Source organism: Nycticebus coucang, chromosome 3 (genome assembly GCF_027406575.1).
Source record: "Nycticebus coucang isolate mNycCou1 chromosome 3, mNycCou1.pri, whole genome shotgun sequence".
Lineage (NCBI taxonomy): Eukaryota > Metazoa > Chordata > Mammalia > Primates > Lorisidae > Nycticebus > Nycticebus coucang.
Window position 1 is genome coordinate 41773917 of NC_069782.1, and position 21679 is coordinate 41795595.

The 21679-nt window shown below is 37.6% G+C and overlaps 1 protein-coding gene across 2 annotated transcripts in view; it reads right to left on the reverse strand.

Moving 5' to 3' along the window:
* Positions 1 to 21679, reverse strand: part of OTOGL (otogelin like) — a 198944-nt gene that overhangs the window by 152389 nt on the left and 24876 nt on the right. For both annotated transcript variants that reach the window (XM_053584139.1, XM_053584138.1), the window contains exons 11-18: positions 14153 to 14259; positions 13552 to 13677; positions 12099 to 12207; positions 11208 to 11254; positions 10665 to 10810; positions 8679 to 8802; positions 6596 to 6773; positions 2354 to 2478 (exon numbers count right to left, since the gene is read on the reverse strand). In XM_053584139.1, the coding sequence (XP_053440114.1) occupies positions 2354 to 2478; positions 6596 to 6773; positions 8679 to 8802; positions 10665 to 10810; positions 11208 to 11254; positions 12099 to 12207; positions 13552 to 13677; positions 14153 to 14259 (962 nt within the window). The remainder of the gene's footprint in view (positions 1 to 2353; positions 2479 to 6595; positions 6774 to 8678; positions 8803 to 10664; positions 10811 to 11207; positions 11255 to 12098; positions 12208 to 13551; positions 13678 to 14152; positions 14260 to 21679) is intronic.

The window sequence follows — 21679 nt, forward strand, 5'->3', positions numbered from 1 at the left end:
AACAGAACCTTCTCTGAAGGAGACAGATAAATGGTCAACAAACACATAAAAAAATGCTCATCAACCTTAATCATCAGAGAAATGCAAATCAAACCACATAGAGATATCACCTAACCCCAGTGAGATTAACCCACATTACAGAGTCCCAAAACTGCAGATGCTGGAGCACATGTGGAGAGAAGAGTTAACACTTCTACACTGCTGGTGGGACTGCAAACTAACACAACCTCTTTGGAAAGAAGTATAGAGAATCCTCAAGAACTCAAAGTAGACCCTCCTTTCGATCCTGCAGCCCCATTACTAGGTATCTACTCAGGAGGAAAAAAAATCATTTTATCCTAAGGGCATTTGCACTAGATTGTTTATTGAACCTCAATTTATAATTGCTAAGATGGGGAATCAACCCAAGTGCCCATCAACCCATGAATGAATTAATAAACAGTGGTATATGTATACCATAGAATACTATTCAGCCATAAAAACGATGGAGACTTTACATCTTTTGTATTAACCTGGATAGAACTGGAGAACCTTCTCTTTAGTAAAGTATCACAAGAATGGAAAAGCAAGTATCCAATGTACTCAATACTAATATGAAGCCAGTAGATGAACTAATACATGCCCACAGAAGAGAAAAATCCAATTTAACTCAAGTAGGGGGAGGGGAAAGGAGAGAAAGGTGAGAGGTGAGGAGGGAGGAGGATTAGTGTGCTCCTACCTACTGGGCACAATGTAAGGGTATATGGCACACCTTCTGGGTGTGGGAACACAACTACAACAGGAACCTTACCTAACAAACACAAACATTGTACTCATTTGTACCCTCACATTAATCTGAAATAACAAAATTTTAAAAAGAATCTAAATCAAAGTTATTGACTTCTATCTATTTATTTTTCTTTATTTGAGAAACTTTCTGAATTTGTTCATCTGAGGTTTTTTTAAAAGCATAGTTCATGGCAAAGTTAGAAAAGGATAATATCTAAAATATGTAGATAGAAGACAAGAGGCATGGGGAGAAATTTGATGGAAAATGGAGCAAAATGATATGTAATAAAGGAGATAACTTAAGGTAAGACCAGAGGGAAACTGAACTTATGCAGTGCACTCTACTTCAACTTTTACATGTTATTAAATAAAGAGAAATAAAGTCACTACAATTTCCAGGAGGAAGCCAAGAAAATTAGAAACAAACCAGACAAGACTAGTTGGAGGAAGGGTAGACTAGGGAAAAATTGGGGACAGAATGGAGAAAGGTTTTATAAATGGCCTTGAGATTAAAAGTAATAAATCATACAGACAGAAACTCTAGTCTAGCCTTGTCATTGTAGATAGGAAAAATGACCATGGAGATTCACAAACTTCAAATTTAAAAGCGGACTTAGGTGAATCCAAAAGGAAGACTCTATCTTGTGTTCTTTCTAGTGCCCCAAATCTACACATTAATAATAAAAAACATATGACGATCAACAGAAGTCCTCCACACAACTACCAAATCCAGAAATTGTACTGGCTTTTCATGAATGCTCAGCAAATAATTAGAAATACATTTTTTTTTAATTACATAAAAATAGTAAACCAGTAAGAGTAATCAATTAAAGGACAAATTAACATTATAGACCATTTAAGCATGCACATTAATATTATTCATACAGTAATTTTACAAGTATATACCTATATGTGTGTGTGTGTTTTATTAGGAAGTGAACTAGCCTTTAGCATAGTTTGCTTTAGCTTTAGTGAAAAAAAAAAAATGCAGCCAAAAATTGTTGGCATGTGAGTTGCACCGTCATTGCAAATTGGAACTCTGACCATTTAAGCATGACCATCTCAAATTGTTGCCCAATGATGGTACAAAATCTCCCTGGTTCACTGGCTTTCTGCTTATAAAGCCATAATATGCACCGGGAGTAGGGCCTTGTAATGAGATAGTAATAAACAGGAGAAGCCACTTGAGCTGTCACATTATAGAACTGATATTGAACATCCGGACATAACAGTCTTTTTAGAGTATTTCCAGATGCTTTCTCTTTAGCATGTAAAGACTCTGAAAGCTCCAAAATGTTAGCCTGAAAGAAGGGATTTGGATTGAAGGGATTTCTAAACACCTACAATAAGTGTATTTATAAATCCAAAGTAAAAAACACGAGTCATTTTCATTTTTAAAAAAATAACTTAGGCTATACAAAAAGATATATATAAATGCGTAACATTAAGCACAAATATGCAAGAAATGACTTGGATTTTATCACAATGAAGAAAATTGGAATTTCAAATCATTGTCTCATTTTACAAAACTTCAGCAATACACAGAGCTTTTTTCTTAAGTTTACATGTGGAAAGGAAGACCTACTATTTTGCTGATTGACATTACAGGGGTCCACCACTGGGACATGAACAGGTGCGAAGCAAGTTGTGGAAACTCTCCATGCGTTCGCATGCAGCTGTGGAGTGCCCTCGATCATGCCCGAGGGAGAACTAGAAAGCAAAGATAGCGTTTATCCTAGTGTCTCCCATTCATTTGGTACAATTTTTCTTAATATACAAAGAAATTTTACAGCTTTAAATCTTCTACAGTTCAAAAAATGCAATGATGTTAGCTTCCTGTTACTGAGGCTCTCCCCTGGACACACCATATGATCGTATTTAATCTTCATATCAGCCTTATGATGAAAACATCAGTATCCTCATTTTATAGAGAAAGCAGAAGCCCAGAATAATATTAAATTTCACCAAGTTGATAAGTATTAAAGCCAAGATTCAAACCCAGTTCTCACTCACTTAAACATACAACCAAAACTTTAACATGTTTGTGGTGTACGGTACATGTGGAAGGTAGGGGATTGATGGTTCACATGGCTTTTTCCAAGGTAAAGGCAAATGTCTCAAAGAATAAATAGTCTGTGGTTCTGGTGCAATATTTCAATTCCTATTATGGGGCCTGATGTATTGAGATTCCATCACAAGAGGCAAAAAAAGAAAAAAAGGGAAAGAAAATTGAGAGACAAGGGTAGGAACGGCACCTTCATCCATGTGTGCTCACTTCTTTAGTCTCTCAGCAGACTAAGAGGGAAGAGAAACATCTGTCCTTCAAAGCCATACTTATAAACCACAGCTGTGTTTAGGAACCCCAAACTGCAGTTCCCCCTCCAGCAGCCGTCGAGGTTTATTAATTCATCCCCAGCATTTACTGACAGTCCCTGCTAGACACTGCCAGACACTGTCAAAGCCACTTTGGGAGTCAGGGCGTGCAGGTCTCCTGCAGCAAGCTTTGACCCTACCACCAGCCTTGACGGTTATGCTCCAACATGGCCAAGCAGAAGAGTAGGCTTTCGCTCTCTGTAGTGTCCTAATACTAGTTGTGTAGATTAACAACTTTGGTGACCTTTTAGCTGCAAGACTAAAGGAGCTGCCTGAGCTGTTCCCTCACTGCCCACCATTTCCCCTTTCCCGCTTTCCCTTCCTTTCCCTCAGTATCAAAACCATTCTAGAACTGCGAAGAAATATACCAAACACCTAATGCAAAATATTGTTCTGTTGGGCAGCGCCTGTGGCTCAAGGAGTAGAGCACCGGCCCCATACACTAGGGGTGGCGGGTTCAAGCCCGGCCCTGGCTGAAACTGAAAAAAAAAATCGTTCTGTTTAAATAAAAACTGTGAGACTCAAAGAATCGCATGATTAATCCTAGCTCTTTCTTATCTTCCTTCCCTCTCCTGCCGGCTCCACCCCTCGGAAAGACAGTAAAATAGGTAAGGATGCTAGAGGCAGTCAGGGTGCCCAGGAGGAGCTGACTCAGAAATAACACCTAACATGTGAACCCATCTATTTATTGTATTTCATTTTATAAAATTACCTTTCAGCTCATAGTTGATTTACTATGTAAAATACATAAAATAGTCATTATATTTTAAGTCATATTTTCTCTTCTACTGTGTTTTCAGATTCACATTAACCTTTATGAAGTAAAGAATTTTAAACACTTCAGTTGGAAAGCTAAATGCTGTTTGGAAGTTATCTCTGACTCTGAAATATTATCCTGCACTCTTATCATGCCTGAATGTTTATACGCGGAGAAGACTGGTGCCTTAGAAGGAGGCAGGCAGCTCTGCCCTCTGTCAAACATGGACTGCTCACCCATCCTGACATCCACAAGAGTCGAGAAAGCTTAACATCCTTTCTAAACACCGTGGCCAACCTACATGATAGTTTTTGTTTCACAAACGTGATGAAGCTATCAATATTAAATAACAATAAAATAAATGAAGAATGCAAATAATAAAACAAAAACAAACTAGTCTAAAGGCAAATTAATCATACAAGAGATAAAATCTAAAAAAATCCTTTTTGCAATTTTTAATTTTAAGTGCCAGTCTCCTGGTCTATCTGCATTCTCTTCTTGATGCCCCACTGAAAATTTACCTCAGTTCAATTTAACTGTCTGCTGTACGTAGGATTCTATGCTAAGAATACAAAGACCAAGAACATGACCCTTGCTCTCCAAGTTCTCACAGTTTCGTGTGGAGACCAGACACCTAAACAGTGAATTTTCTTAGATAACACATTGTCTAAATTATTTTTTTCTGGTAGGATATAAACCAGCTTTTTGAGGCAAATAACATCTGAGTCGAGGATGAACAATAAATGGAGTTCATAAGAACAATTAGGAGAGAGGAAAATCCAAGCAGGAAGAAGAGTGTGAGCAGACAATATTGGGGGGGGAAAGCGGCAGCACCCGTGCTCAATGGTTAGGGCGCCAGCCACATACACTAAGGCTGGCAGGTTCGAACCCAGCCCGGGCCTGCTAAACAACAATGACAACTGCAACAACAACAAAAATAGCCGGGTGTTGTGGCGGGCACCTGTAGTCCCAGCTACTAGGGAGGCTGAGGCAAGAGAATCACTTAATCCAGTGGTTCTCAACCTTCCTAATGACACGAACCTTGAATACAGTCCAGAGGGGTTCGTAACCCACAGGTTGAGAACCGCTGGCTTAAGCCCAAGAGTTTGAGGTTGCTGTGAGCTGTGACAGCATGGCACTCTACTGAGGGCAACAGTGAGACTGTCTCAAGAAAAAAAAAAAGCATCATATCATGGTGTTTGGAGAATGACTTCTCCGTAAAATGTCCCAATGTCCCCTGGCTGCCCAGCTAACAACTATTTGCTCTTTAAAGCCCTGCTGTGCTTTTAGACACAACCACAAACACGAACACCTTTTTTGAGACCTCAGTGCTTTTCATGTATATTGTTGATACCTTGCCTAACACTAAATATTTCTTTTTCCAACTATTTTTAAATTAAGGTATGGTTGGTAAAAATCATATATATTTACAGGGCACAACATGACGTTTTGATATAAGAATATATTGTAAAATGGTTAAAGCAAGCTAAAGAACATATCCATGGCCTCGCACACTTGGCATTTTTCATTGTGAGAACCTTTAATATCTACTCTCTTAGCAATGATCGTTAATTAGAGTGACCATGATGGATAAGCGATCTCCCGAACTATCTCATCCTGCCTTACTGAAACTTTGTGCCCTTTCACCCACACCTTCCCATTCTCACACCCCCCACTCCAAGCCCCCGGCAACCACCATTCTATCTTTTGCTATGAATTTTACTTTTTTAGTTTCCGCATATATTTCTTAAAGGTCATTGTCCCCTCCCAATCGGCAAGACAACTCCTGGAGGATCAGAACCATGTCATTCTGCACTAATTGCTCCCACTGTGCTGTTAGTGCAATAATAGGTACTCAAGCATTTACACTAAATTGAGCACCGCTTCTTTTTACATGTAGGTGAAAAGTCGATTCAAGGGGTACAAATGCACTGCGTTGTTTTTCTTCCAGTGAAACACCAACTCTCACAAAATTCAAGTAGATCACAAAATGTTGCTTTAGAAGTGTTAATACCAAATTATACCAATATTTTTAAAGTATCATTTACTACCACTAATACAAAGTGATGTTCAAATTTTTTTTAAGGTAGCAACTTTTCAAAAACGAAATACTTGTGATCTCGATATGTGGCAGAGGAGAGAATAACAGATAGAAGTGAGCCCACAGGCTGAGACGCACAGACTAACTCCAAAGCCGGCCTCCACCGTGTGTAAGCTAAGGGACCTTGAGTCACTTATTAGCCAGTGTGGGGACTTGGTTGATTTCCTTATCTATAAAAATAAAGATACTAATCAGGGGATTGCTGTACAATTTAAATCCCTGTAAAGCCCTTGGAACAGTGACTGCTAGGCTATTATTAGGTAAGTAAACTTTTTTTTTTTTTTGTGGAGACAGAGTCTCACTGTACTGCCCTTGGGTAGAGTACCATCAGCTCACACAGCTCACAGCAACCTCCAACTTCTGAGCTTACACAATTCTCTTGCCTCAGCTTCCAGAGCAGCTGGGACTACAGGCGCCCGCCACAACGCCCAGCTATTTTTTTGTTGCAGTTTGGCCGGGGCTGGGTTTGAACCCTCCACCCTCAGCATATGGGGCCGGCGCCCTACTCACTGAGCCACAGGCACATTTTTAATGAATTTATATCCTCTAAATTGCAAGTCATTAAATCATGTTAACTATACACAAATCATACTTACAGAAAGTCGTCCCTTATGTTTCCATTAAACGTGCCACACAGACCTAAAGTTCTTCTTTTCCATGCACTAGTGAGCTGAATATAAATTCTTTCCCCATCTGTAGCAAACAGAATCTTTAAGCCAAATGTGGTTTTCAGAAGTATGAATAAGGATGACAGAGTTTGAATTTCAACAATACCTGCAGGAAACGAACATACATAAATCAGCTTTGAGATTCACAAGCCATGTTCCGAAATGCTAGAGGACAACACCAGGTCTCTCCATCCAAGATGCCAGCAGGTGGGGGAGGCAGGCTCTCAGCTCCTGCCCACGTTCCAGGGCCAATCTGTGGCACCTGTGCCTTCTTTCTGTCCTCCCATTTCCCTTCTTCTCTCCCTCCTTCCTGGGTCTTCAGCAGATATTTTTAATCAATTGTCAGGTCAACATGTAATTTCAGTTCCCGAGCATCTCATGAGGAAGGGGGCCATGCTCAGACATTTGAAATCTGATTCCTTTTTCTTAATGTGTGTGTGCACAAATTTTCCTCCAAACTGGACATAGCTCAATAAGTAAATGGTACTTCTCAAAAACATTCCATTCCCTTCAGACTGCCAGCAAAAATTAGGAGCACAGAACCCAATAAACACCATTGAATGAGATACATTTAGTGTCAAGAAACTTATGTCCAAAACTGCCACTAGAGAGGTTGCTTTTCCTTGTTCCTGTGTCCTTGTCACACTCTCTGCCATCAGTCTGGTCACTAGCACTGTGAATCTTTTTTTTTGTAGAGACAGAGTCTCACTGTACCGCCCTCAGGTAGAGTGCCCTGATGTCACATGGCTCACAGCAACCTCTAACTCTTGGGCTTACACGATTCTCTTGTCTCAGCCTCCCAAGCAGCTGGGACCACAGGCGCCCACCACAACGCCCGGCTATTTTTTGGATGCAGTTTGGCTGGGGCTGGGTTTGAACCCGCCACCCTTGGCATATGGGGCCGGCGCCCTACTCACTGAGCCACAGGTGCCACCCCAGCACTGTGAATCTTACAATCATTATTTGACTACTCCATTCTCTTCACTGGCCTCCCCCAATCAACCCTGACCCAATCCGTCACCAAGTTCACCTTCTTTCCACTCTCCTGTCCTTGCCCTGGGTCACGTCCTCCTTGTTCCTTACAGGCACTGCTTGGTAACATCCTAACTGTTGTCTGTGCCTCCTGCCTAGCACCTCTCAAAGTGACTTCCACACTTGTCATAGTGATCTAGCAAAAAACAACTCCTTCAAACTCAGTTTATTTGGTTGAGCCATAGAAGATTGATAATTTTACACATAAACATGGTCAAAATGGCCATTTTGTATTTGATCTGTGTCAAGCTTAACTTCCTTAGGATGACACCTGAGTAGTATGAGCATGTAACTTGTGGCATAAATCAAGGCACTTCTGAAAGTGAAAGAGCGTGTCACTAACAACTGGGCTGGGACAGGGCATAAACAGGCCCTATCCCAGGAAACCACCATGTATGAGGCCTCACAGTTGTATCTGAGGACATAAGGTCTCCCCAGTTTCATCCTTACCCACTTCCCTAATCTCATTTCTGGTTCTCCTCTCCCCTCTTTTTGATGTGGTAATACCAAACTGATTATACTTCCTCCTAAACATACTGCATACTCCTGTAGCTCCTTACTCTGCAAGAAATTCTTTCCCCAAATCCTTCATCCTGGCAATTCCTCACTTTCAAATACTCAGCGAGGCATCACCTCCTTCATTAAATTTTCCTAACCATCCCAATAACCCCCGCCCAGGGCTGAGTGGGCTGCACTGCATGTAGCCTCCTGAAGTCTTTACACATTCTCTTCAGGACTCTCACATTCATTGTACGTAGTGGCTGTTTGCTTGTCACTTTTCCCTCTCTATCACTTGAGGTAAACTCAAGGTCTTACAGACACAGCATCTCATCACCTGTAGGGGGTGACCTGGTAATGGACGGGCACTCAGTAAATGTCAGGTAATCAGCCACTGGGAAAATACTTTGGGTTCTATTCGTTGTTCTTATTCTTGTTGTTCTTAATGTAAAGAAAGCACACCGTTAGCATTGCCTCTTACCATTCAGATGGAAGCCTTGGTTAGGACTGGTGAGGATTTGTCCTCCCCTACTTAGGGTCACTTGTTTGTTAAAATCATCCTGCAGAATTAGAGTTATAGACTGAAGGCAGACCAAGCCAAGGTTCTGTATAAAAACCAAAGGATCAGTGAAAGGAACAGGAGAGAGATAGAATCATGGAGAGAGACAGAACCATAAAAAGAGACAGGGAAGATGGGAGAGGGAAACAGAGAAGAGGAGGGAAAGAAAGGAGATAAGAAAGGAGAAAAAAGGTTCACGTAAATAAGAATTTCTGAGACATAGCTTCAGTATAAGTACTGAATATAACAAAGTAACTATCAAATAACCCATTTCATGTAGCTCCATTCCCAATATATCTTTACATAATGCATTAAATACACCATATACATACATATGTTTTACACAGAACATTCATAAAAATGTTCTCAGTAATAACCACATAATGATGTTTTATGTATGAAAAGTAATTATGTTTTTAATAGCACATAAAGCACCTCTCCAAATTCATTTAACAAGTATATTAAACATGAAATCAATAAAGAAAAGAACCAAGAGTAATAGAATTCTAGGTACAGAGGTAATCAAGACTCCAATATGTTGCAGATAAAAAATCAAACTGGAAAAAAAATGTTAATACAGTAGTTCAGAATTTTTGTTGGAAATAACTGCTTTACATTAGAATGAAAATAGGAAATTAAAGATGTTTGGCAAAATTTTGACTACCTGATTTAGAGAGATGAATACAAATTTCATCTTTGCTTACAAATTATTTCTTTATTTACAAATTATTAATGGGTTTACTATTTCAAGAAGAGATCTAAAATACATACTCCAATGACTTAAAAAATTTATCATTTCTGTTTAGAATGATATGAAACTTGTTCAAAACTGTCAGAAATCATCTCTTTAAAATCCAATAGCCAGGCTGAAATAAATAAAAATTTAGATTCATTGTGCAATCATGCATCAAATGTCCAAAAAAGTAACACATTCTTCTTATTAATGAATCACAAGAATGGAGAAGCAAGAATCCAGTGTACTCAATTCTAATATGAAGGCGGTAGATGAGCTAATACAAGGTGGGGGGTAGGGGGATGAGGGATGAGGGAGAGGAAAGGAGGGAGGGAAATGGAGGTTACAATGTGTGGCACACCTCTTGGGGGCAGGACACAATTACGAGAGGGACTTTACCTAACAACCACAATCAGTGTAATCTAATTCTTTTTACCCTCAATGAATCCCAAGCAAAAAAAAAGAGAGAGAGAGAGAATGAATAGCTCTTAGAAATGTCAGGGCTTGACCCCATATTACTCATGTACTGACTTTTTCACTTCTTAAACTGGTTATATAACATCTCATCGATAAGTTAATTATAATAATATTTGCAAATGTACTGCTTATAGTGAAGTAAAGTTTGGAGAATACATTTTGAAGAATTTATCTATATTCACCTCACTTCCCAAGTCAAATCATGACTATATGTGACGCGGTATGAAAATTCCCTAAGATTATCCCTGTAAAGTCCTACCCAGAGTCTTACACATGATTGCCAACCTATTTATTTGAAGTAGTTGAAAGTCATCTATTATTTTTGTAAAAGGGCTATGATTAGAAAAGAAAGTATACATGCTTAAAAAAAAGAAAATACTACTAAACTATACAGTATTTTATCTAGTGCAAGACATCTATTTTCACATTTTAACCTCTGAAATTGGAATCTACCTTATAATAAATATTAATTATTAATTAATATTAGTTATATTAATCTATAATTAATTATAGAATATTTATCAGCACTTCTTTCTTTTGTAATACACAGAATGATAATGTATCTTAATAATCAATGTTGTCTTGTCTTGAAGAAAACAACTCTCTCCACTCATGTTACCATTCTTAATCTGTTATGAAATGTAAATTAAAATAAATAAATACATATTCTTCTGGTCACTTTGAAAGGTAGTTCTTACCTGCTCACAGGGAGCTTTCTGTAAAGTAATTGTGAATTTATCCTTTCCAGTTCCTTTCACAAGGATGTACTGGCACATACCAATGAAAGAATAATGCCGGCCATCAAAAGTAGTGAAATGAGAATCACCCACAACTGAGCATTGAACTATCAAGAAAGAAAAAAAAGAGGAGAAGAAAGGGAAATAATTTCATGTTAATTCTTAAAAACCAGGAAGTCAAAATGGGGTAAATAATTATGCATCAAAAAGAACTTCGAAAATGTTTAAAATTTCCTGCTTTGACTAGACCAAATAATATCACTCCAGTTCATTTAATGTTTAATAAATGATAGTCTTTTGACAGCCTTTCAGGTTTTTTAATTTTTACACTGTTCTAATAAATTTTTATCATAATTGCCTGCTCAAAGATATCAGCTATTCAATTTTCCATTTATCGTATATCCCTTGTTACAGATGAGATCTCTTCACAGAAATCAGTGCTGTCTTCCTCCTCAATTTAAAGAAAATTGAAACATTTCCTTTAAAAACATTTGAAACGATCACCTGGGCAATCATGCTCTGTGCAGTTCCAAACTCCACCGACACACACACTAAAAGAAATTACAGAAATATTAGTCAAAAAGCTATCTTAATGTTTGCATCTAGGTATTGATCCATGTACCAAAATATGTCCTGTTTATAGGTTCAGAATAAAATGACTTGAAAAACACCTTGTCCAAAATTCAGTCGACTGATAACTCGGGGCTGGGTAGCACCTAAACTACATACTTAAAAATCAATATGAAGATTATCAGACATTAAAGAGAAAGAGAGATGCTTTCTTATATAAGATATATTCTACCTTCCATCCTCACAAAGATGTGAATTTTGGAGGACAGAAGCAACGTTCCTGTAAGGCAGGAACCAGTCTGGTAACCAATGGCATTTCAGTTACATACACTGACACTGAAGGGGAAAAAAGAACCTGATGACATTGAGACCTCTGTTGCTTTTTAACACTGTCCTGGAGGGATCTCACCTTGGTCCCTGGTCTCAGCTGATTTAATACAGAATTGTAAATGTTTCTAATCATGGGACAAAAATTGGTGGTATGGAGAGGCCCTTGTTAAAGTACTTAAGAGAGAAGCCCAGGAACACAGTCAAGTTCTAAGAGTAAAATTATCTGCCAATTAATGATCACGTGTAAGAAAATGCAACAGATTTATTATACAGGTGTAAGATTTTATGGAATTACCTAGATTAGTGATAAGAATTACCTTATGAAAGAAAATATAAATGCTCCTTTCCCAAGGCGTTTAAATAAAATACAAACCACGTCTTAGAATTTGGGGTGGGGGGAAGCAGTTGTGAGTACATTCCTTTAAACATCTGTCATGGTAAAGTTGTCAATTAACCAGGTACTCAGGAATAATTGGCTGTACATTGATCACATACCATTCAGTACATTCTTGTTCAATTTTTGAACCAACTGAATAAGCTAATCCGTGAAAACTACACGGGCAATTCTCCAAGGAGATGCAAGTCCCATTTTCCATGATGAGGCCTAAGAAATTTAGAGAAATTAATAAAAATACATACCAAGTTCTCAAAAGAAATAATAAAGATTATATTCTTTGAATGTAATAATTTGACCAACTTTTATTGAATAAATGCCTACTTACATCAGGTGCTGGAAATACAAATTACTTTACTTTGAAGGAGATTACCAACAACCTGATTCTCAGTCAGTAGCTACATTATAAAGGAGTTAATTTCAGCAGCTTTCAACTTTCTTATCCCATGACCTGCCAGCAAAAACTCACCACATAAAATAAAATCAACTAAAAAGTGTTTCCCGGTCTTGAGGGAAAAATGGACAGAAGAACGGAGAAAGTATATTTTTGGTTTAGTTGATGTTTGAGAAAGATTTACACTACTGTCCCACACATAACAAAGAGCTAGGCGTGCTACCCAAATGTTCAGTACCCTGGGACTGCATTGTTACTTCTTTCTGTGACTAAGCACACTGTTTCATTCTGCTGACCTTTCCTCATAGTAAGACTATAGAAAAAAGCATTGACTGTTTTTTTTGGTGCATGAGTTGATGGTCTTATAACAAGAGTGTCCAACCATTTTTTTTTTTTTTTTTGGTCTGCTGCACTTTGGAAAAATAAAGAGTTGCCTTGGGCCACACATTAAATACACAAACACTAACAAAAGCTGATTAGCAAAAAAAGTCTGCGCATACTTTTCATGGAATGCAACACCATAGATAAGCCAAAAAAAGTCCTCACAAAATCAGCCTGTGGCCCGTGGGCTGCAGGTTGGACACTCTTGTCCAGTGCAAACACCTTATTCTGTCATTGACTGGTCACAAACAGCTCAGGACTGCCTCCAGTTTACCCTACTTAAGTAACATTGACAGAAAAATCAACTGAGGTCAACAGATCTAGTTCAAGATAATCTTCATTCATATTAAGTTTGTGACATTCAGAAAATCCCTTAACATCTCTGAGATTCTATTTTTTTAATCTGCAAAAACAAAAGGGTTTGAGGAAACCCTGAACATTCCTTATTAATGTCTATCAGTATGGCAGATTCATTCCTAATTTTAAATCCTACATCTAATCACTTGCTAAGTTATTTTTAATTTCAAATATTAAAACTACATATTAGAAACATGTAAAGGCTTTCCCTCAAACTTGCTTTCATCATCAAAACAAAAATATATAAATCCTTAAATATTAAGAGAGCAAAAGATTTTCTATGGGTAACTTTAAGACTCTAGATTCCAAGTTTCCTGAGAAATTGACAAAGCAATGAGTTTTTTATTAACAAACAGTAGCTACTCCTCCTAGTCACTTCATGGACAAAGTACGCAGACGTAGCTTCTTCACACAGCACTTACCATCTGGGCAGTAACAGCCATCAAGGCAATGAAGATTGCTCCCAAGACACTGCTTCTCAAATGTGCAGGTTGGTGGACAACAGCTGATACAATCCCGATGAACAAAGCTATCATCGCATTTATCAGCTAAAATGAACAGACAGGGAACTGTAAGTCGATTTTAGTCACCTCTCCCCCAAAAAATTGTAATTTCTCTTTGCTTTTGCAAAAAAAAAGCTACAAAAAATTTAATTTGCAAAAAAAATGTTAACTGCAAAAATACACAATTTTTACATATTTGTTTCAAAAGTATGCAAGTTCACAGATATAATTGCATCAATAACAAATCCTTGCACTTCATTAGTTTTGAGTATTAAGATATGTTTTGAGTTCTAAGATAAACCTAAAAGAGCCAGGCATGGTGGCTCACACTTGTTATCCCAGCAACCAGAGGGGCTGAGGCAGGAGGATCACTGGAACCCAAGGGTTTGAGGCTACAGGGAGTTATGATCATGCCACCACACTTCAGCCTGGGTGACAGAGCAAGATCTCATCTTTAAAAATATATATAAAAAAAATTGAATGAAAGTACACAGGACTTGGAAAATTAAGAAAAACATACTGCATGCTGGAAAGTCATCTCTCCAATCTTGAATAGGGTAGCCAGCATGAGAACAGGCTCTAGCATACTCAGTGGCCGCTCGACAATAGGTTTCATCATCGTCAGTTCTGGAAAGACAGAGCCAGAATCACATAAGAAATATTGACAAAAACTGTTCATCATCTCTATATATTAGAGAAATGCAAATCAAAACAACCCTGAGATATCATCTAACCCCAGTGAGAATGGCCCACATCACAAAATCTCAAAACTGCAGATGCTGGCATGGATGTGGAGAGAAGGGAACACTTTTACACTGCTGGTGGGACTGCAAACTAGTACAACCTTTCTGGAAGGAAGTATGGAGAAACCTCAAAGCACTCAAGCTAGACCTCCCATTTGATCCTGCAATCCCATTACTGGGCATCTACCCAGAAGGAAAAAAATCCTTTTATCATAAGGACACTTGTACTAGACTGTTTATTGCAGCTCAATTTACAATCGCCAAAATGTGGAAACAGCCGAAATGCCCACCGACCCAGGAATGGATTAACAAGCTGTGGTATATGTATACCATGGAATACTATTCAGCCATTAAAAAAAATGGAGACTTTACATCCTTCATATTAACCTGGATGGACGTGGAAGACATTATTCTTAGTAAAGCATCACAAGAATGGAGAAGCATGAATCCTATGTACTCAATTTTGATATAAGGACAATTAATGACAATTATGGTTATGGGGGGGAAGCAGAAAGAGGGAAGGAGGGAGGGGGGTGGGGCCTTGGTGTGTGTCACACTTTATGGGGGCAAGACATGATTGCAAGAGGGACTTTACCTAACAATTGCAATCAGTGTAACCTGGCTTATTGTACCCTCAGTGAATCCCCAACAATAAAAAAAAAAAAAGAAAAATATTGACAGAAACCATACCTTCTGCTGTATAGTATAGCATGATGAATACTGCATTGTTTATTAATTGATGTAAGCATGAGTCTCTCCTAATAAATCTTTTTATGTGCAATAAAGCAGAAAACACATAAACTTGCGACTCCAGCTAAAATAGGACTAGATAAAATGCCTTTGTCAAAGTACTTCAATAATTTGGCCACTTTTCTTTGGCGTCAAGGGATTACTGTACTGAATAAGATGTCTGTTTAAATGACAACATTCTTCCCAGAATTCTTCTATGCATTTTTTTTTTCACTTTCACACAAAGCTTTGCAAACCTTCTAGAATATAATAAATCCCATTAAAACAGATAAAATTATATCACAACAAAAACAACTAATGTGAAAATAGTTAGAAATACTGCAAGTTAACTATACTCTTAACTGTGCACAAGTTGAAATAAAACCAATATCAATAATAAGTAATGCTGAAAACTATTTGGGGTAGTTCCTCAGCAGTCCTTGCAGTAATAAGATTCCAAAACATTTTTTAAAAATTGAATACTCACCATCTAATTTAAGATTTAAAAGAAGATTTGAAATTCTTTCAAGTTTAAATTACTAAAGCTCATTATTTTTATAATATTGCCAAACTTAAATAATCTCTAATCATTTTTTTAAAATCACTTTAGGAGTTCCTCCAAATAATAATTTCTTATTAGAGTTCTGCCAATTCCCCAAGCAGATTAACAAGGCACCTATCAAGTAAGCGGGTTTATACACAGAAGGGGGCTTATTTTTCAACCCACTCCAAACTCAAAATTGAATAGGTAAATAGCTTACAAGATAGTGATCTTAAGAATGCTGCATTTCGTGAACCTTAACATTTTCAGTATCTCTATTGTAAAAGCCATCATCTCGAATTGCACTTATCCGGTGTTACTGTAATGGGAATACATGCAGTTTATCTAGTCCAATTAAATAAGCTCTAGAAGGAAACAGGGAAGGACTGAGCAGGCAAACTTCCAAAGCTCAGAAAATACTCTAAACTTGTAAACAAGAAAAATCTCTTCAAAAAGCAGTATAAGCTAAATTTGTTGAATTCTTGTACAGACTTTATGATTTACTTTTAAATTATGTGCATTCTTTCCTACAACTAATGGTGGATTTAGAAGTTAGCAAAGTAAATGACCATTGGTTTTCCAGTGCAATGCAACTATAATGAAAATAATAGTGTCTATGTTGCTCTAGGAACCGTGCTGGGCACATTAATACACAACACCTGAAAAAAACCTCACAGCAATTGGGCAAAAAAGAAACTGTTATCCCAATTTGCTGAGGGGAAAATAAGCTTATTTTTCCGTTTTGGGATGTTAACTTCAATAAGAAAATGGGCACTAAAGAATGGTGGTTTTTTAAATCAATTGACTTCAGTATAGCAAAATTAACATCATTACCTTGCTGCTAAATTTGACATTCTTAGAAGCAAAAACAGGAGGGCAAAATTTCAAGGATGGGTATTGCATATTCTTCAAGTTCCGAGTCAAACATTTTTGACATCTCCTCTACAGAGCCTTTGCAGGCACTTCTGCTAACGTCAGCAATTCTCTCCTCCACATCCATCACGCTTTGCATTTTCTTTGCATTTTTCCAGGCAGGTCCAACCTGCAGCCCATGGGCCACATGCTGATTTTCTTTCTTTCTTTTTTCTTTCTCTCTTTCTTTCATTTTTTTCTTTTTCTCATCAGCTCTTGTTAATGTTTGTGTATTTAATGTGTGGCCCAAGGCAAATCTTATTCTTACAGTTTGCAGCAGAGAAATAAAAAGGTTGGACACCCCTGACAGAACATGTCTCATTGCTAGAAATCTGTTTCTCTGCCTAATTAGAATGTGAGACCAAGTCTGCGTTGTTGCTGTTTACCCAACATGTCAGCTCAGAAGAGATGCTCCAAAGATGTGTATTGAATTGAATTACATATACTGTTATAACCCAAGCAGGAAAGTAATCTGTGTTCAACCAATTCACATTTTCATTCTCACAGTACAGTTCTCTAATGTAGGAAAATGAAAAGCATCATTCCTTTCCATCTTCCTTTCCTTTACAATGGAAGAAATGATGTAAGTCTAGTCCTGAGGGGAACATGGACGGGTGTGAAAGGCTAACCCTTGTAGCTTCTTGTTCCACTTTCCCAATGCCCACAGACTCAACTGTAATGTCCTTTTTCTGTTATTACGCCCCTGCCCTGACCCCAAACCAGCCTGGCCACCTCAAACATCTCCTTTAACGTATCAGCTGATTGCAGCCAACACAAGGGATTTCTTTATTCTATTATTTTTATTTTCTCTGAAGAAAGCATCAAAGTTTCAAAAGCAAAACTCTAAAAATATAAAAATTTGAAAAGAAAAATATGTTAACTTTTCATGATGAAATTTCAGATCCATTGGGTATGGCAGAGACAGATTTTTTTTTTTTTTTTTTTGTAGAGACAGAGTCTCACTGTACCACCCTCGGTAGAGTGCCGTGGCGTCACACGGCTCACAGCAACCTCCAACTCTTGGGCTTACGTGATTGTCTTGCCTCAGCCTCCTGAGCAGCTGGGACTACAGGCGCCTGCCACAATGCCCGGCTATTTTTTTTGTTGTTGTTGTTGTTGCAGTTTAGCCGGGGCTGGGTTTGAACCCGCCACCCTCGGCATATGGAGCCGGCGCCCTACTCACTGAGCCACAGGCGCCGCCTGGCAGAGACAGATTTTTGTCTCCAGTTTTCCCTTCTTCTTTTCAGTATTAAAACTCCCAGGTTTTTGCTAGTTTGCCCAGCCAGAGACAACATTTCCAGATTCCCTGCATCTATGTGTGGCCATGTGGTCCTGGCCAAAGAATTTAAAGTAGGAACGGACATGAAAGTTCCAAATCAAAAGATGCCATTCTTCTATTTCCTTTCTCCCTTTTTAAGGGCTAAAATGTATAGATGGTAATGGTGAGCCAGTTTCAGCTAAGAAATCAAGAATAATACCATAGGCCAAGGGAAAGATGTAGCAATAAAATCTTAGAGTCATTGGAAAACTCATTGGGCGGAGCTGTAATGCCAACCCCAGACTACTTACCAACTTGGATTTTTATATAAGAGAAATGCAAACATGAAATACAATTTAAGCCATTGAAGTGGCCAAACATGATCCAATAAAAACCAACTTTCCCAGAGCTTCCAAGCAATACTTCATCTCAACATACTTTAGAAATGGTGTTTAAGATGTTAATGATAAGGCAACTGAAAAGACTACTGGACGGAGAATGGTCCAGCTCCCTGTGGAATAAGGACAATTTTAACTCTACATAGATAGCTAAAAAAGGACCATAGCATCCCTGCAGGTATTCACAAAAAAAAAGAGACTGAGTAAAAGAACAAAGAGATACAACAAGTAGTTCTTAAAAATAAAACTAAACAGGAAAGATTTTTAAAAATATATAATAAGTTCAATACCCAATATTTTAGGCAGAGGCAGGGCTCTTCCAAAGCACCTGTATTAGTCAGGAATCCTTAAAATTAGAGACTGTACATATGAATCAAAGTATAATTGTACTCTATTCAAAATTAACTGATGTCACAGGTAAGCTTATTTTAGTATCTGGAAAAAATCATTACATTCATTACTTTTGTAATAATCTTGATTTAAAAAGGAACAGTTATAAATAACATCACTTCATCCCACCTGAACCTCCTCTTGTGTTCTTGCTTCTGATTAACTTAAACCTCGTAATGAGCTAATCACGATTCTGTGATTAAGCGGTTAAGTGGTTTTAGTCAGCATAAAATTAGTGTTTTTTTTGTTTTTTTTTTTTTTACAAGAGAAGTTTTAACATTACATTTATATTTTTGGGGATTCATAAAGTATGCAGACATATTGAAATTTCTTGACATATTCATGAACATTCAAGATGGGTAATCACATACATTAGTAATGTTTTTGAAAGAAAAATAATAAAACACTTATCATCAATAATTAGTAATTTATGGTAAGGTATAATAAAAACAGTATGATAAGTCTCCCTGAATTTGTGGTCTGGACAACCACCCATTCTGGGATGGAGCTCAGAAGTCTGTGACTTTAGCTAGCAAATGTGGTACAGGTACATTTTTACTAATCTCCAACTGAAACTTAGCATTTCCTTAGATTACACAGGTAGGCAACACTTCATGATGTCCTTAACATTATCTGTGCCTTTGTCACCAACATGTCCCATATCTCATTTTCCCATATTTTAATTTCCTGTTAATTACTGCAGATTTATAAAGCATTATTTGTATTCATCACTATGTCAACTTCCAGTAGTTATTATGTCTGACATGCATATAAAAAACTGTGTATATATCAGAAATTCATTTCTTTTACTATTTCATTCATTTTCATCGCAATCTTATGTATTTTATTTTGGGCATTTCAAACATTGGTTTGGAAAAGGTCTATAAATATCTCCAGAATCCCAAAAGGGACTAGGGGTATAAAATCGCTTAAGAGCCATGATATTATATTCATCTGCTTATGTAAAACATTTAGGGCTACCATATGATCCAACAATTGGGTGGATACCCCAAAGAAATCAATATATCAAAAAGATATCTGCACTCTGGTATTTATTGCACCACGATTCACAGTAGCCAAAATATAAAATCAACCTAAGTATCTATTAGTGAATGAACACACATGAAAATGGGGTATATACACACAACAGAATATTATCTAGCTAAAAAAGGATAAAATTCTGCCCTTTGTAGCAACATGGATGGAACTAGAGGTCTTTATGTTAAGGGAAATAAGCCAGACACAGAGAGACAAATGTCACACGTTCTTACTCGTATGTGAGAGGTAAAAACGTGGATCTCATGGAGACAAAGAGTAGACTGGTGGTTTCCAGAGGCCGGGAGGGGTAGGGGAAAGGAAGAGCTGAAGAGAGACTGATTAACAGGTACAGAGAAACACTTAGATAGAAGATATAAGACCTGTTCTTTGATTGATCAATAGGGTGACTATAGTTAACATAGAATAATACAAATTATCCAAGCATTAAAAAAAGATAAATATTTAAGGTGTTGATGTCCCAATTACTCTGATTTTATTAAATGCATGTACCAAATTATCACACACATACCAAAAATGTGTACATCTATTATATATCAATTAAAACATTTTAGTAGCTTTGGTAGCTCATGTCTGTAATCCCAGCACTTTGAGAGGCTGAGGTGGGAGGATCACTTGAGGCCAAAAGTGCAAGACCAGCCTGGGCAACATACTACAAAAATCAGTGGAGTGTGTGGCACATGACTGCAGTCTCAGCTGCTTGGGAGACTGAGGTGGGAGGATTTACTTGAGCCCAAGAGTTCAAGATTAGTGAACTGGATGGCGCCTGTGGCTCAGTGAGTAGGGCACTGGCCCCATATACCAGAGGTGGCAGGTTCAAACCTGACCCCGGCCAATAAAAAAAAAAAAATTACAGTGAACTATAATCATGCCACTGCACTCCAGCCTGGGTAACAGAGCAAGTCCCTGCCTCAAAATATAAATCACCAAAAAAATCAATTAAAACATTTAGACCGTATCTGCTAAGCAGACAGATTTTTTTTTTGTTGTTACTACTCCTAAACTAGTACAAGAGAAGCAAGAAAAGTGTTCCTACTTCTTTGTGTATTTGCCTCAATCTATGTTCTATCAATATTCTTTTATTTTTTTATTAAATCATAAACACATAGATCATGTATACATTAATGCATATGTGGGGTACAATATACTGATTTCATATAGAATTAAGAATGCTTACATTGCACCGGTTAATATACACCTCATCTCATTTACTTAATTATTGTGTTAAGACATTTATACTCTATACTTAATAGATCTAACATGTACCCTTGCAATATGCACCATAGGTGTGATCCCACCATTCACCCTTGATTTGACCTCCTCCTTCCCCTCCCGTTCCTCCCCTTTCTCCTTTTATCTTGGGCCATAGTTGTGAACTATTCTTCATATGAAAGTGTGAGTGATTGTAAATTGGTTTCATAATAGTACTGAGTACATTGGATATTTTTTCTTCCATTCTTGAGATACTTTACTAAGTAGGATATGTTCCAGCTCCATCCATGTAAACATAAAAGCGGTAAAGTCTCCATCTTTTTTAAGGCTGCATAATATTCCATGGTATACATATGCCACAATTTATTAATCCATTCATGGGTTCATGGGCACTTGGGCTTCTTCTATGACCTGACTATGAATTGAGCTGCAATGAACATTCTGGTGTAAATATCTTTGTTATAATGTGATTTTTGGTCTTTTGGATATACACCTACGGGAAGAATTGCAGGATCAAATGGTAGGTCTACTTTTACATCCCTGAGTATTCTCCATACTTCTTTCCAAAAGGGATGTATTAGCTTGCACTCCCACCAGCAGTGCAGAAGTGTTCCCTTTTCTCCAGATCCACGCCAACATCTGTAGTTTGGGGATTTTGTTGTGAGCCACTCTTACTGGAGTTAGATGACGTTTTGAATTTCTGAGGTATCTGTTGTTATTTCATATTTGTCATTTCTGATTGATGATATAAAGGACTTTAATTTTCTATTATTGGTTAGGTTGGCCAAAGGTTTATCAATTTTATTGA